The sequence below is a fragment of the Tubulanus polymorphus genome, chromosome 3 (assembly GCF_964204645.1).
Source record: "Tubulanus polymorphus chromosome 3, tnTubPoly1.2, whole genome shotgun sequence".
Classification (NCBI taxonomy): Eukaryota; Metazoa; Nemertea; class Palaeonemertea; order Tubulaniformes; family Tubulanidae; genus Tubulanus; species Tubulanus polymorphus.
Window position 1 is genome coordinate 3,113,971 of NC_134027.1, and position 17,626 is coordinate 3,131,596.

General features: G+C 37.9%; 2 protein-coding genes across 2 annotated transcripts; both read left to right on the plus strand.

The window, feature by feature from the left end:
* Positions 1–387: 387 nt before the first annotated feature.
* LOC141901164 (retroviral integration site protein Fli-1 homolog) lies at positions 388–13,110 on the plus strand. The gene is made up of 7 exons (XM_074788268.1): positions 388–937; positions 4,850–5,053; positions 5,560–5,718; positions 7,912–7,965; positions 9,475–9,534; positions 11,580–11,627; positions 11,752–13,110. Exons 1-7 carry the CDS (start codon positions 388–390, stop codon positions 12,276–12,278), a joined length of 1,602 nt encoding a protein of 533 aa, XP_074644369.1. The 3' UTR covers positions 12,279–13,110.
* Positions 13,111–14,715: 1,605 nt separating this feature from the next.
* Positions 14,716–17,061, plus strand: LOC141901165 (uncharacterized). Its single transcript, XM_074788270.1, has one exon. It carries the CDS (start codon positions 14,716–14,718, stop codon positions 17,059–17,061), a length of 2,346 nt encoding a protein of 781 aa, XP_074644371.1.
* The last annotated feature ends 565 nt before the right edge of the window (positions 17,062–17,626 follow it).

Consider the following 17,626-nt stretch of genomic DNA (forward strand, 5'->3'; position numbering starts at 1 on the left):
TAAATTTATGGACATAAATTCAAGGTACCGTATATGGTATATTTGATTGAATAGGTAACAGTTTGTTGTATATTTCAACAGATGGACAATGTTCGAACTGCTAAGATCATGAAAATATTGTTTTTTTTTTTTACAAATCAATATTTACACCCCGGCAAATTTTTGTCAATTGATAGTTAACTATAGGGTCATATTTTACTTCAGGAGATAACTGCGCATCACAAGGAGATAAGCGATATTTCTACGAACTGGGACAACTCTCGAATTTATCCCGTCAAATCTGAAAATCAAAGTTTGAATATAAGTTCGCCAGTGAATGTTTCCTGCGATGTAGAAGGAAAGACCGGTCATCATGAGAAAACCCAGCCCTACAATAATAATTGGCACATGTGGAACTCCGTCGGCGAAAAAGGTGATAATAATGAAATAGGCGCGAGTCCAATGGCAGATACGCAAGTTTATTCGGCAGATTATAACTGTCAACAGCAAGCGACAAGTTGTAGCAATCAGTCACGCGATATGAGTAGCATGCATGGCCATCCATCTACATCCACAGGATACGGAACCTTTCAACCGGCAAGTCGGGCTGATTGCGCCCAGTCCGAGACAAACAACTTATCCGCGTTCAACGACCCATTGATGCCGCCAAACTCAGGCGCCTCAAGCATTCAGGTATCGAATGCAGTTGAGAAAGACACTGGACAACTATTACAGCCAAAGTTTCCAGGACCGGAAATGAGCAAAATCAACAAACTTGACTTAGGTGGTAAATACGATGCTAAGTATAACAATAAGAATCAACAGCAGTCAACAGAATTCAATAAATTCCATCAGCAACATTCACGCGTACCTCTAGATACAGATAACAACGGTACAGGGTCATCAGCACGTCAGGACTGCTGCTCTTCGGGACAAAAAAGAGTCATCGTTCCAGCAGGTAAGAAAATATATTAACATATATTACCACGTTTATTATCAAGAAAAATACGAATGCGTGTGTTTTTTAAATCATAAGCCATAAGAATTAGCCATAAGCCTTCAAATTCTTTAGTCATATGACAATAAGAAAACCACAAAAAAGTAAAAACTCGAAGGTATACATGACTTATATGTTATTCATTGTGGAATATTTTCGTGATACTTAAACTGTTTATTGATGAAAAAAAAACAGGAGAATTTCTATTTTTGTATCAAAAACTCGCGCACGTTTCGTACGCGCGCCGGCTTCAGAAATTAATTGGAAATCAGGTTTAATCGACCTTTACTCAATAGAGCCGCAGAATTTGGTGCGCTTTACAATCAAGTTCGCGACATGTTTTGCCCGAAGCAAATCGTTAGCATGATCGTTATCTTCACGCGGTTTTAAACATCTGATTTATTACGCGTGCCAAGGCGTGCCAACCTGTCGTCCATTTGTCTCAATTCAGTTATAACAAATGACCACTGGATTTGGACTTTCGATAAAAACTGAAACTCGATCATAAAATGAATTCATTTATTTAAACCAACCGGCGAATTATTCTCCAAGTACCAGCGAGAAATTGTCGCCATTGTTTCATACGGTTTGGTTTGATTATTTTTACTGGGCAAACTAATAACTATCCCGTTTAGTTAAAGAATCAAACTTGAAATGGGATGAAATGGATTAAGTCGCTTTTAGCGCGCGAATGTCTGATATCTGTTTATCGCGTGTCGAATGTCGTAAAGTTTGTCGCCGACAATCAGTTGTATGGGTTAAGCACGATAGGAAGGAAGTCGTAGTTTGTTGTTGTACACTATGCCGCAACGGTAGATACATTAATAAATTTCACCGGGGCCGGAGACTTCGGGGGAGCTACAGATCGAAAAGAGACATGAATTAATAGGTTCATCACGCATCTACGTGGAAATCACCTGCCTTGTCCGGTGCGAGGCAGATGCTATTGATAATTGCCTTCAGTGTGTCTCCCCCATCAAATTGATACACATAAAATGTACCCGGGATGATGGTCGAAGTATTCTTAATGGACAGAATCCAATTTACAACATATCGATTATAATATAACATACATTGTTTTTATCAAGAAATTACGATTCTCATCCGCTAACGTCATGCAATCTCGTGTGTCAAATTTCTCAGAAACCCGCACAAGTATACATATGTATACATGGATGTGGCAAAGCGAGACATTTTATTTCTTTAGAATTTTTTATTATTATGGAAAATTGGAGACCTAGCAATATACAATTGAAATCGATAGATATGCGCGGTTCGGTGAGTGACGTGGAATATTCTTGAGCGAATAATCTACCAAATCTTAACTCGTTCTTCCTCGAATAGCCGGAAAACCCACTAAACTGAATCGTAAATTTCTCGTTAGGAAAACATTTCTCTAGTACATATCTTAACCTGCTGGTGAGGTTACTGTGGCCCTACCGACGTCCAATTTTCATTGCACAACTTGTCGATTTTGTTGAAATTTCATTTATTTATAAAGGCCACTGATAATTTCCGATTAAACCAATGCCCAAAGCGGCCGAAAGAAATTTGATATTAAGCGCACTGACCCACCGATTACTATTACAGCATAGCGGACAGTCTGGAACGGTCACACCCGGTAGAGCTGAACATTTTAGTGATCATTTCCATAGAAAAGTACATAGTAACAACACTAAATTACGATCTATGAAATAAGATATTATTACATCCGAATTTTTGGATTCATAGCATCCTATTTTGTTTTAAGTTTCGCAGATTCTTTTAAACGAAATATTTGATTCGAAATTGATGTAAAATGAGAGCTGAAAACCGCAAAAACTGCGGTCTTTTTTCGATTGTCATTGATTTCGATTTTATTGTGGTATTTGGATCTTTTGGCTTAATGCCTCGCTTAATTATACTGATGTGCAAAAACCGTGTTTGAGAACGAGGAATCAAGCTGTATAGGAGGCTCTTATTGAAAGAACATTTCTAATGAAGAATGAATTACATTGACGAACAAAGTGCGAACACCTTGTTCACTGCATTATCAACTATAATAACGAAGCGCTGATGAAGTAGACGGGTAGATTTTTCGACCACCTGCCTTTATAGGATGCACAAATGAGCTCTTATAATGTATCGACAATATGGGCGTAATGCCGGTCATTAACGCGTTTAGGAATCTTACTGATGAGCCACGTAAATGATTGGCTTTGTGCGCTGATGATCGGCAAACTGATCGGGGTATTTGCACATCATGAGAACAGGAATTAATTAACTCGTCTACAGGATGCGTTTTCACGAAATTGTCGATCATCGGTTGAGACAATGAAAGATGATGAATTTTTTATGACTCAATTATTCTTTCGTTTATGACGAAATTCTTATTTCGCCTCCCGGAATCATATCGGATCCTCGAAACAACAATTTTTGATATCCAGCATCTGACAATCCCTCGAGCTGGATGGATGTTGAATATATTTGATTAACACGATTCACGCATGAACCATCCCATGAAATGGTGTAAATGGTTTGTTAATTCATATGTGTAAATCGCAGGTGCGCGTAGAACTTCCGTTGAAAAGTTGAAAGAGGTACACCTTTCCCGTGATTATACGAGAATTGAGGGAAAATATATCTCAGACTAATAACATAAAATCCCACTATTTACAGATTAAAAGAATTTAAAAACCAGAATTTATTTATTCAATCAAAAATATATAAAAGACACTTTTATAAATAAATTCTGGTTTTTAAATTCTTTTAATCTGTAAATAGTGGGATTATTTAAAAACCAGAATTTATTTATTCAATCAAAAATATATAAAAGACACTTTTATAAATAAATTCAGGTTTTTAAATTCTTTTAATCTGTAAATAGTGGGATTTTATCTTATTATCCGTTCACCACGTTTGAGTGTGGTTATCGTTCTATATCTCAGACTGTTTCAGACATCAACAACTATTATGTCTAAGATAATAATATTTCTTGATGTCTGAAATATTCGTTAATTGAAAATGTTTGATTAATCACCTCATTATTTTTGACACGGTGATTAGATGGGTTAAGCGCGTCGCCGGTCAGGGAATTTTCTACAAATCAATTAATGTTTATAACTAGACCATGTTTTGACAACAGTCATCAACAGAGACATTGTATTCTATTGACACGACTTCATTTACAATTACGCATTACATTCTTAAAGAATGAGTCTGAGAGCATTGTTCTTTGAATTATGCGGCGTAGAGAAAGTAGAAAAATAGAAACACTCTGGAGAGGTTTGAAGAGTCAAATACCGCACGCTGTGGTAATATCGGTAGACGCTGACGAACCCCACGGGACCTGCCATCCGCCATTGTCGTCGACTTCCGAGGGTGTCGACACAACCAATCATACGTTTTATAACAAAAGGATACTAACTAAGTGGGCGGGAAAACATGTTGAACGCACGTGCAACACAGCTGAAAATAATTCAATATTTTGGAATTCCCGACACCTTGGGCCATTCAAATAGCCGCTATGGTAATTAATGTACAGAGGTAAATCGTAATGAATCAAACCTGACTAATCAACCGGGTATTAAATACAAGGCGATTCCAATCAAATCTTCATTAAATCGTCAACATCCTTACGGGACGAAACTATCGACTGGACCCGCAGATTTTTGGCATCTTTGGAATATAAACATCGCGTTACAGAATTAAACACGTTTGTACGACTGTGTTGATTTACGAGCGTCTGAAGATATAAAACTGCATTTGAAACTGGGACACGAAACGGACATTTTTATTTACTTCATCGCCTGCGCATATACACACGACGTACAGAGGCGGTTGCTGGGTTTATATAATAATTAATAATGTGTCGATATTTTTGTAATGATACAGATCCAAATCTGTGGACACCGGATCACGTCAGGCAGTGGTTGGAATGGGCGAAGAAAGAATTTACTCTGACGGATTTTGATACGCGAAGATTTCAGCATCTCGACGGACGGGATTTGTGTCGACTCGGTCGAGACGATTTCAACCGACTGACTGGTCCGTACAACGGAGAGATTCTCATAGCTCATTTGGACGTCCTACGAAAATGTAAGTTAACCAAGAAATTTATTTTCAAAAAAAAAGTTCAAAAATAAGCTCCGTTTCCATTTGGTTTTTTTTTTCAAGAGCGACCCGAATTTGAAATAGTTCTATAAGATCGATACTAATTTCACTTAATTCATTATCACGTATACGGAAGGATTTCTGTAGAATGGGAAACTGTGAAAGAATTTTTGATATTTTTTTATGCACAAGCAAATCATGTTGGCCATTAATTTCACTTATATACTTTACCATAAACAGTTGATATTTATTTGGTTCAATATTGAAAATGTCAATTACATTTAAAGGGCAACACGCTCCCATAGTAAGAGGTGGGTTTTTTATGAAGTGGCTATAACTGAAAAGGACATAATTCTTAAGTTGTCATGGTTTTGATTGTGATACCAATCTACGGTTCTTTGAATTCAGTATACTATTTGAACCTTAGGGTTGGCAAAATATATACAAGTATAAATCTGCTGATACATGCTGCGTATAAATGTATCTTACAGCTTCTTCGATGTCAGCTTGCTCGAATACGGCGACTGACTGCCACGAATCAGCCACCGCTCCCAGAACGACTGGTCGTAAACTAGCTGCAGATATGTCGCACCTTTCTCCCTGTTCATACGCCAGTATGCCGGAACCCGTCCGAGATACATTGAAATCCGGTAAGTTCAACAGCGGATCTAGGAATTTATAAATGCCAGGTGGACCTGAAGATTCGAGGGCTACAAGCGAAACATTGGTGGGGGTTCTAGTGGTTCTTCCCTCAGAAATTTTAAGAAAAAGGGGGCTTTCTTTGAATTATCTTAGGTCTTTTTCAAATTTTCTTTAAAAAAAACAGAATATCAGATTATTTGAAGGGCACATTCGAATTATGAAGGGGGTGGACCAGTCCACCTGGTCTATCCCCCCCCTAAATCCACCCTTGAAGCTTGCTAATTACAATAATTTGCTATCGACCATCAACTTGTGATTTGATATCTTGTTGATCTTTTTTCAATTTGTGCTCATGGATTTCATCAAAAACACATAGTATTTTTTATTTCATCACTCATAACGGATCTAAAAATCTCTTATCTGATGGCTTGTTGATTGTCGGCGCGGGACTCACAAAGTTCAGCATAGTTTCAGTTTAGCTTCAAGATTTTACGGCCAGATGTCGCATCGATCTACGAGCAAAATTGCTCGTAGCATCGATCAAGAGGATTTTATATTCATTTCGACTCAATGACTAATTATTTGAGGCTTAAACCACGCTATTGGCCTTCGCAAAGTAAATGGATTAGGAAACGCACTTATTGGCGATTCTCCTTATCGCAAGAATAGTGCAAATTAGCAATTCTTCAGACTCCATATGAGTGGTCCCCGGAAAAATCATTTGGTATTGCTTTGAACATTAACATCTACCAGAAGTATGGTCTCCAAACAAGGAAATAACTTATAACAGAGGTACCACGACCCTGGGGTCAGTCTTATAGACCGGTATTAACTATAACCTGGGGCTAACTCAATTCATTTCCATCGGGTTTAAGTTGATACCAGTCTATAAAACCGTTAGGCCTCAGTTTTATATTCGCCTCAGATACACAGTAAGTGAACCGCACTTTTTCTTAGCTATTTGTATAGTGTTGGTCCACAACAAAACCACAAAATAGTCATCTGGCTCTTTCGTTAAAAATCTACAATCAAACACAAAATGACATACATGTATATGTAAAAATGATATGCTGCATTTTAAGTCCGGTAATTTGAGAGACAATGTCTCAACTCGTTATCTGTTCTGATTTCACGAATCTGAAAATTTTTTGCCGTTAACCGACCTAATCTCCTCATGCCAAAAAAATGTGTTCATGTCCTTTCCAATCACAATAGATCAACCTCTAATCCCACTTAATCAGCTGCAATTATTTGATTTTTGCTCTTCCATTTAGTCGGTGGCTTTTTTCGATAATCATTCTCTTTGGATGTGTCATTAACACACGGCCTGCGGCCCTCATAAATCTTGGCGCGACGCGAGACTTCCTCGGCCGTGTAAATGTCTTCCTGCTCGGCCCGGAACATTTCCTGAGCGATTGCGATACGGATGCGCTCTTTAGCGGCTCAACGGAAAAGCTTTTCAATTTGCTCGTGTCTATAAACTCATTGACAATAATCATATTAGTCTGTCACTGCGCTTATCGGTTGCGCTCAGATTCATTTCGGCAAATCATCATGTTTAGAAAGTGCAGCTTTCACTTGACGATAAACCCAACTCCATTTCCAGCGGCGTCAGTCATGTGTGTAATGCCGTTAGGCGGACGCAAATCAGCGTCAAAAAACTCATGGCAGAACGAGCAAATTTAACCAGCATAAAAGGTGCTCACGGAACCTTTGTTTTGTCAATATTGACATAAAATCAGTGGATGTAACTGCACAAGGCCTGACTTACGGTTGACAGGACACCATGTAAACGTCATTAGGGCACGTTTATAGCTAGTGCGAGAGATCGGTCGACAATCAGAACTGGTTCATCATCATCAGGAGTCGATTGTGACAAACGACATGCAGGAAACCACCAGGATGTACCTGGGCCGTTTGGCCGATATGCACTGCCTGAAACAGGCTGAGTATCTACGCACATCGTGTTTGGCGGCCGGTTTCCAATTTCATGGTACGAACCAAATAAAAAACTTTTTAAGATAAAGTTTTTAAAAGCGCGCTTTTTATACGTTCTATTTGTGCGCGGCTTGATTGGTATTGTAATCTGAAGTTTACACTAAGGATGCGATGCGGAGATATTGATAGAATATTATATATATTTTATTGAGAATTAGTTTGTAGTTATTACAAAGTTACGAAGTGTGTTTTTGTTGTTACAGATCCTCTTCACGCTAAAGCCGTATGGTCACCTCCACCTACTCATCAGAGTCAAGGTAAGCAGATTTTATACTGATTTATTATCAATGACTAATGCAGGGCAACTGCAATTTTCTTTTTTGTTCAATCATTCAGAAATATTGCGAACTATTCATACATGGAATATAAGAAAGCCTCTTTGATTATTCAATTTTCTAAAGCTTTATTGACTTACATTGAAAGGAATTTATTTACAGTCAACGTAGATAGGATATATCTTTATATTTCTAAAAACGTGTAATGCTATAGTTAAATTCCAATAAAATCGTAAACTTATTACAAATGATGATTTTGAATATAAGATTTAAAAGAAATTATTACCGAGTTGAAATACTAACCAAAATGAACAGCAAAGCGTGTCGTTTAGTTCATTATACAATTCCATAAACTGAATGGAAATCAAAAAAATATTTTAGTTAATGGATACAATTGGACATATTTCGTCCGAGTGCTAGTTGAGATAAATTTCCAATCCATCATAGTCAAAAAATCTGAATGTGTCATTTAATGTTTATTCACGCAATGTACGCGGCGGCTCTTCCATAAACTGCTAAATGGCACCGTTATGTTTATATAATATTCGTAATGTGCATCGGGACTGACGTTTTGGTATTTCAATCCTTTTGGTTCATTAGCATCAATTAGAGAGAATTCTGAGCGGTGTTTGCATTGAGTAAACCTCGTTATTACCGCAATTGTGCTTCGTATGAGGGAAATGTTTGTTCTTTTGAAATACGTAAAAATATCTTTGAAACATCAATGATCGAAATAGGAAATACCATGCTATATCGGTCTACTTTGCGAGAGTTTTCAGTCGTAGAACTTAAAGATTATAGATATCCTTGTTAAAAAATTCGAAAGCCATAGATAAGAAAATATGTCATGAAAATAAAATCAATTGCAAATAAGACTATGTTAACACAATACAATAATTTGGATAATGATGCCGTGCTATGTTTGAAAAATTTTTCAAAATCTTGTTATCATATATCCGTATATTTCTGGTTGTTCCCTGCTGCGTTTCTAATATGGGCTAGGGTGGTTCAAGACGATTGAAGACTTATTAAAGGGCGTTGTTTGCACGGGAATCATCGCGACTACCAAGGGACGAGTACTGCGCGATCTGAACTAACTAGTACTATTATCACTGCTGTGCACTACTGCCACAGTGCAGCCAACTGGAAAATTAACAACCACGAACACAATACACATCAGACTCTGCAGCCAGGCTGAAACGGTTTTCCGGCGTGTTAAATTTGTCGTAAAATTCCACCCAGATTTCAAATATGAATCCGTCGAATCGTTGATAAAATTTCCGGATATGGAAGTTTATGCGGTTCATCGTAATCAGCTGCGCACAGGAAAACGAATATTACGCTCAACTTGATGCGTGTTTTCTAACAACCACCGTCGTCTACAAGAATAAATTCTCTTTCAGACATAAATACTTTTTGAAAAGCTCACGTACATAGGAAGATTCCATTGAATCTAATCAGTTTCCTGCATTTATTTTTGGTTTATTCAAGGTTACTTTCACAGCTGCGTTCAACAAAACAGAGATGTGCACCCCCACTGGCGGACACAAGGTAAGGGTATTTTCGTGAAATTCATAATTTCTAACGACAATCTCTTATAACGAAAAACTTGGAATCGGTTCAGCGCGAAAAAATTGTTTTGATAAGCCAAAAGATGATGCGCGGTATACACTTAACCAGTGACTGGAATAACGGCGCGCTAACAACTGGAAATCAGAGGATGAAATAAATTTACCGGTCTGTCATTGGCATTTACCCTGATATGTGATTCGATTTAGCGACTTATTCATAACTGACGATAAACACAATTAACTGTAGAGAATACGGAATAACCGTCTAAACGGTAGTTCGATCACCAATCACTTCTCTTTGATAGTCTGACATCCTTGGCATGGGTAAGATTACATCGTGAAAGATATCTTATCGATTCGTCATTAAAGTTCCTTGTGAGGTTTAGCAATTCAAAACTATCAACAGGAAAAAAAAACATTTTATTCATCGATGTGGTTTTAAATAGTCAGACTCGATCAAGAAAATTATTGATTACTTCCCAAACTTGTCACCGGAACTGACGTAGTAGATGGTGATCGGCAGTGTTTACGCGCAATAGTTGTTCAACCCATAAAATGAGTGAGTGAGCGAAAATCGGAAATACAAATGGGAAATTCATGGCGCTTGGCCTGTTATGTGAAACTTCCTTCCTCGTTTGTGGGGGGCAATTTACCGGGCAGATTACAACCCCTGAATTGACAGGTCCCGAGAGAAATCAACAACCGACTTGGCTTGCATAGCGTATGCTAGCGACGGTAGCGACGACCTAACGTCGTTAAGCAGTATGGGGAAATCACTTTATCAGGCTGTGTATATTCAATAAAATTGGGCAGAGCCGCGTAAAATCGGTTCGTGAATTGAAAAGTAATGGCGCCAAATCGCGGAATCGGCGCAGAATCCGAGGAAATACACCGGTAACCTCGTCATGCTAATGTTGCCGTGTTTGAAAAGATCAAGGAACTACCGACTTCCACGATGACGATTGTCGAAGATTGTGGAATTGAGTTTTCAGATAACTTCGTCTCCTCTTGATTTCTGCCACTGGTTTTTATTCCAAATTAGCGGTCGTTTCACAAGTTTCTACCGACTCTTTCATCAACATAATAGAGACCTTTAGGGGATTCATACACAATCGACTGAAAGCTCAGATCGTCGTCACACCCCGGAGAATGACACATCATTTCGATTGATATCAATCCAGAATTGATAACATCGTTTTTAATTTCCTTCTCTTTTCGCGCGTGTTTGAACCAAAAATCTAAACGATAATTCGATTACGTCCGGTATATTTGCAATCTGTTTTTAAATTCATTTAACTTCACGAAAGTTTTTTTTTATTCAATCGATTGTTTCGAAGAATTTAAGCCAATACGCGCGGTGGTCAACGAATTACCGTCAGACAACAAGCCCGTCTGTCTCCGGAGATTTCGTTGATGGAATTTGTACCTTCATAAAACGTTCAGCTTCATCGTCGCGAATCGGCGAGCAAATTACTGAGTAAATACCACTCACAACGACGTAAATTACATTATTCTTGTAGAGAATTAAAACGACAGATACCGAGCTTCAAACATGGGTTAAATTGGATGATTATCGGATCGTTTAACCGGGCAAATGGTTTTTGACGTTAGCTATCAGGCCCGGAATAGAGTGAAACTTGTAATCAAGTTGCAGTCGTGATTTGATAACTGATACACGTGCCTCTGATTGGGGGGTGTCTTTCATGTCGTTAAGTGGCTGAGACAACAGCGTAATCAAATACTTTGGAAATTATTCCGGATAATCTCGACGTTTCGACCTTCGCGTTTTTCGGAAGTTCAAACAGACCGGCGACGCGTTCGATTTTTCACTGATAATCAAATCACGCGATAAGAATAGGAAATGGCGCCCAGGAACCGGATAATCAGATGATATGCGTAGAATTAGAAATGATGCGTCGGGATCGAAACGAGTTGATAATCGCATTATGAATCTCGAGATGACGATAGTAAACATTGTTCGCTACCGATACGCATCTAATATCCCGCTTCATTTTCTATTTACAGATCCATATCAACTGTTCGGACCAATATCGAGTCGTCTGTCAAATTCAGGTAAATTATTCTTCGAAAATCAAAACGATACACGGAACAATTTATTCATCACTTTTTTTTTCATTTTGCACAGAAATTTTGTGTGTACTATCTATATTATATCAACTTATATCATCCTTTACAGGGAGCGGTCAAATTCAGCTGTGGCAATTTCTCCTGGAACTTCTCAGCGACAGTAGTAATGCTAGTTGTATCACGTGGGAAGGTACGAATGGAGAATTCAAACTGGTCGACCCGGATGAGACGGCGCGACGATGGGGCGAGAGAAAAAGTAAACCGAACATGAACTACGACAAACTGAGTCGAGCACTTCGGTATTATTACGACAAAAACATAATGACAAAGGTGCACGGAAAACGCTACGCTTATAAATTTGACTTTGCCGGTCTCGCTCAAGCCCTCCAGCCGTCTGCTACCGATCCGATTTCGTATAAGTATCAACAAGATTTGTTCATGACCGGATATCCCTACAACCAGGGAATCAACTTTATGAGTGCCCATTCTTCGATGCAGTCGACGCGATCGGATTTTTTCGCGACGCCGAATCCTTCGTGGTCAAATACGGGTGCTAACATTTATCCGAACTTATCTAATCATAGTATGCTTCACCAGCCGCGTTTATCATCTCACATCAGTCCGTATTACGCGTAAGATATCTGTGCTATGAATGTATGTACGCTTATTTCGACAGTAAAAGTGTAACGATTCCCGCCGACAAAAAAAAACAATACATTGTATTTACTGTTAGTTTGATTTATTGGATGATTATGATGATGATCATGATGATGATCATGATGATGATGATGATGATGATGATGATGATGATGATGATGATTTATATGAATGTTTTGTGAGGTTACTACGCACGGACAACGTCGTTTAGCTGTCAATTGTGACTCCCAGTCCACATTGCCGAACTTCGGTTATCGGAGTCAGTCGACTATTTGTGAAATAAGTAAAACCGAATGTCAGTAAGTCGTAACGAGTCCGGAAATCGCCGATATTCCTACTGAGCACGGTCGCTGTAGATCGGGCCTGTATCAATGATCGCCGATACTGTGATAAGCATAAGACCGAGTGTTTTTTAGCTTCGACCACTAGTCGACTAACTACGAAATGCGGAGTTCGCCTTTAACGGGCAATTCGACAGCACGCTGTGGTGTTATGCATCCTTCACATTCCTAAGCTATTTTTGTTGTGTACATAAAATGAAATATATGAATATATATATTTATTGTTTTCAACTTTTGTTTAAAAGTCGACCTGATGCAGTTTCATGCAACGGAATATCTGCAAAATTAAAAAATAATGAATAATATAAGTTATGTATTCTGCGCTAAATTGTATAACATCCAACATTGCTCCGCCTAATAATCCCTCGTAACGTTTCTTGTATACTTGATTGAATTTCATGCTGTATTCATTTAAAAAAATGAAAAGAGAAAAATATAATCAAAATAACAATATTTTAATGTTATAGATATATGAGATGACCTTGGTGACGATGGTGTCGTAATGTCCATTAGTATATAGATATATATCATTTTGACATTGGACAGAACGCTGTGAAAATAAAGTATGTTGTCCTACATTTGCAAACTCATCTTCTTTCGATCTTTAAAGTGTACGAGAAATTCAGAAGAACGCCCAATTTGAACTATTTATTTTTCGACCGAAGACGACAATGGCGACTTTTTCAATCAAAAAAGGACTGATGCTGTACATTCCAATAGTTGACCGAAAACCTTTCTTTCTTGCCTAGAAGAATTATTCTTGTTATCATGATGATGAACATCCCAAAAAGCGTCATATAAACCGCTATAAGGTATATTTTTTGCTTATTAGTATCTCTTCAGAGCAAGAAATCGACATTCCCTTCCTGAGTGAATGAATTCAATCTTAAGATATACCTTGACCATTAGAGGTATACTGAGAATTCATTTGAAATTGCTGAAACCATTTGTTGACAGAGAAACCCTCGTGGCGACGACATAATTCATACCTGGCCTGTATTTGAATAATTCTCAATTGAATCCTTTTTAGTTTGTGAATGGAAACATACATGAATTTCTATGATGCAACACAAAAAGATTTGAAGATGATAAAGTATCCAGAAATCACACATGATTTTCCCATGCAGATATACCTTTTAGTAAGGTACAATTACTGTATTATTTACTTTATTCCCGATAAACTCAGGTCAATTATATATGACAATAGTGTAATACATTAACAAGGAAAATAAGAAATATCAGATATTTGTAGTGTCATATTTATATATGTATACAAATGATTAACCATCGTTAATTAGTATCGTTTCGGTCGCATTCGTTCTCATGTGACCAATTATTATCTATGAAACGCGTGTTTGATTCATTCAATCGGTCAATCATAGATTTGAGATTTAGAAATACACGAGAACAAATCGTATCTGGTAATCTGGTAATAATAATAGTATCAACGATCGCTTTAATGGATGTTATTCGAATATCCAATTACGCTATAATTTACGACAAATTAAAAGAACTCCACCCTTTTGACCAGAAATATGTGATTTGATTAGAATTGTTTATCACATTTATTGGACTGACTTCTCGGCGACGAGACAGGTGCTTCGCGAACATGAGGATCGGCTGCGCTATTTGGCTTGGGATATATCTTATTTATCGGTCGATCGAAGGTATGTTCGATTATTGATAGAAAATGATAATGATGAAACATGCATGTATTTCATAAGACACTAGAGACCGGCGTTCTGGAATCTCACAGTGACCATTGCCCGGTATACTTACTACAACACGCCTCATTAAAAGTTTTTCTTATTTCAGTTGACGCGTATAATTTAACAGGGTTGTTGATGATTAGGAACGAATCGTCTACAGATCCAAAGATTATCGGCCCAGATAGAGATGTTTGCTTCGAAGATGAGGTATGCAAGAACGGTACTTGTGATGGGCTACATAAAACCTGTTACTGCGATGCTTTTTGTCATTTGTTCAAGGACTGTTGTAAATTCGCCGATCAATGCATTCAGCCACCAGCGGAAGAAAAGCAAATGTACGACCTTATTTCCCCGCTTTCAGACAAAATGTCTTGCAAAATCTATGGCAATTTTTATCCCGAACAATATCTTTCTGTAAGCGAATGTCCACCTAACGCAGATCGTTCTACCGAAATTTTTTGCAAGGCGTACATGCCAGGTATGCTGACCGAACTTATACCAGTAGTCGGACCTGGAGGCGTTATATATCACAACATTTACTGCGCCTTATGTAACGGCGTTTCTATCAAAGAATTATCGTTTCCAACATTAAACGCAACGTGCCCATTCGTTATAGATGCTAAACTCGGAGATATAAATATTTTAGTTGATACATTTGGATGCGATTCGATATTCCAAATGGCTGACCCACTGAAATTCCGGACCGACACGTTTGATAGAAAATGCTCGAAAAGAATAAGGAGTTGCGAAGATGAGAATCCATATTATAAAGGTTGTATGTCAAGTCTCCATAGTCCAGTGACTAAAGGTCGACTTTCATTCAGCAACGTGTACTGTGCAATGTGTTTTGGATACAAAAATACAAGTATTGAATGTTCGGATAAGGCGACGTTTAATGGAGATAGGTCATCAGAACGGACGCAATATTCGATGACTTTGATATTCAGAAATGGAAATAATCGAGACCAGAAGATGAATCCAGGCGAATGCCCGGATAATTATTTCTATAATAAACTAACAAATTCCTGTCATAATTTCATGTGCGGATTTGGTCACACTCTTGTAAACGGAACTTGTCTTGTCGATCCATACGATTCTGCATATTTTATGCCAAACACTACCAAATATGGAATTTTTGGAAGCCTTTCATTGTATCTCAAACGTTCTTCGCATTTGTTTTTTGCCAATGATTCGGAACAAATCGGTAAGCAATTTGCCCAACTGGTCACATTGCTCTTGAGCTTGAACGGCAGCGTTCCGAATATAACATCATTTCATGATACGAAATTGGGTGCTCATAATAAAATGTATTTATACTCGCTTCCAGACAAGTCTGGATATTTCTTATTGGAACGCGGCCGTTATAACATAACTTTCTTTTCTGAAATGGACATGCGGGAAGCATTCGGCATATTGAAACAAATGAAGGGAACCTTGGACCGATTAACGTTTCCCATTTTACAACAATTGAAAGTTCAATTTGAATTGTCCAATATACACCCGGCAGATCTGGAATCTTGTACTGGTGGCCAATTGAAGGTTGTTCAATTACAGGGAAAACAATTATTCCCACCAGTTAATTCTCCTACGAGATCTGATTACTTTGCTTTGAAATTTCAATATTCATACTCCGATGATTCTAATAACGCAACTGCTTATCTTTGTGATGGCATCAGTCGAAGGTTCGCCGGTTGCCAGCTAACAAAATACAATATTTCGGAAGTTCAGATCAATGAAGATAATTCGTTGAAAATCGGCGGGACGAATTATCTAAGAAATGAATTTTATGTAGATGATTCGGCAGCATACATTTGCATTAAAAAGTTAACGCGTGACTTTTTAACAGGTGATGTCACGGGACAACAGTATTTCTCAACAATAGCCATGGCAGCATCAATCATAGCTTTATTCATTACTATTATGACTTACTTATTATTTCGGCCATTAAGAACTGTGCCCGGTAAGATGGTTTTATGTCTCTGCACTTTTTTGGGATTGGCTCATCTTGTTTTCATGACACTGACGGGAATGACAGATCCACCAATACTCTGTGTCATAGTAGCCATGCTTCAACATTTTCTCTGGTTGTCGGTATTTTGTTGGATGAACTCTTTGGCTATTGACACCGCTCACACCTTTTGGTGGGGTACTGTAATTTCCGCAATGGCCAATCGCAAAAAGATTTCAGGTTATATAATCTATTCTATTATTGTCCCAGTTGTGTTCGTTGGTATCAGTGCGGTCTTTCATTTCACTCAAATCGTCGAAGGTCCAGTCTACGGTGGACAAGTTTCTTGTTGGATTTTAAACTCGACGGTGTTTACGTTCACGTTTATAGGTCCACTCGGATTCGTTTGTAGTTTCAATATTGTCTTGTTCTTGCTTACTTTGTACGGCATTATTTACGCCAGAAAACAGACAAAAGCTGTAAACAAGAACACATCAAAACTAGATATCTTACTGTATCTCAAATTATGTTTAGTTTTGGGTCTTACTTGGATCTTTGGTATTATGTATTATTTTTCGGGTGACACCGTCTCGGCTTATCTGTTCCTCGCGTTCAATGCTACTAATGGTGTACTGATAAGCACGGCTTTTATGCTGAATCCAAGAGTTCTGAGACTTTATCAGCGCAAGCTGCGTTCTCTAAGAGGCAAAGACACCACAACAACAAGCATGAGCACCAGCCAACAGGTATTATCGGCCGATTAGAATCGGTAAGATTTACCAGATTTCACTCTAACTTTTAGAATCAATAGCTACCGTGCTGATTCACTTTTGATATGTCAAAGAGCATAGATCAATGTTTGGTATCGAAAAAATCACATTCATATCATATCTTGATACATGTCAATAAGTTAGCCAATTGTTTCACCACCGGGTCTTCTAGTATAATTAACAACTTTTATCGAATGTCTTCTGCATTTAAATTAGACGCTATTCACACAATTTACGTAATGCTACCAAAGTGACATGATCACAAACAAGACCGCGGCACTTTTCGTAGAAACTTTCGATAGAAAGAAGGTTTATTGTGAAGGTTTAAAAAATTGAATTACAAAATATTGTCCTTCTTTGTAAAATGAAAAGATCAATGTATAAGTTACGAAGTCGTAGTTATAACGTACATGAGAATGTATGAAAATATATAAAATCTTATGTCAAAATGTTGTTAGTTTTCAATCATGGTGCAGTGTTCCAGAGAATGTCAACGCCTTTGAGCTTGTTCAACGTTATAAACACCATAATCTCAACGTAGAAATCATCTCGGTAAAAC

What these genes read in the sequence shown, in the direction of transcription:
- LOC141901164 (XM_074788268.1), top strand. Translation starts at nt 388, where the DNA reads ATGTGGAACTCCGTCGGCGAAAAAGGTGATAATAATGAAATAGGCGCG. An exon ending in ACCTACTCATCAGAGTCAAG is followed by an intron (nt 7,966 to 9,474) that starts GTAAGCAGATTT and finishes GGTTTATTCAAG; the next exon opens with GTTACTTTCACAGCTGCGTT. An exon ending in CCCCCACTGGCGGACACAAG is followed by an intron (nt 9,535 to 11,579) that starts GTAAGGGTATTT and finishes TTCTATTTACAG; the next exon opens with ATCCATATCAACTGTTCGGA.
- LOC141901165 (XM_074788270.1), top strand. Translation starts at nt 14,716, where the DNA reads ATGTCTTGCAAAATCTATGGCAATTTTTATCCCGAACAATATCTTTCT.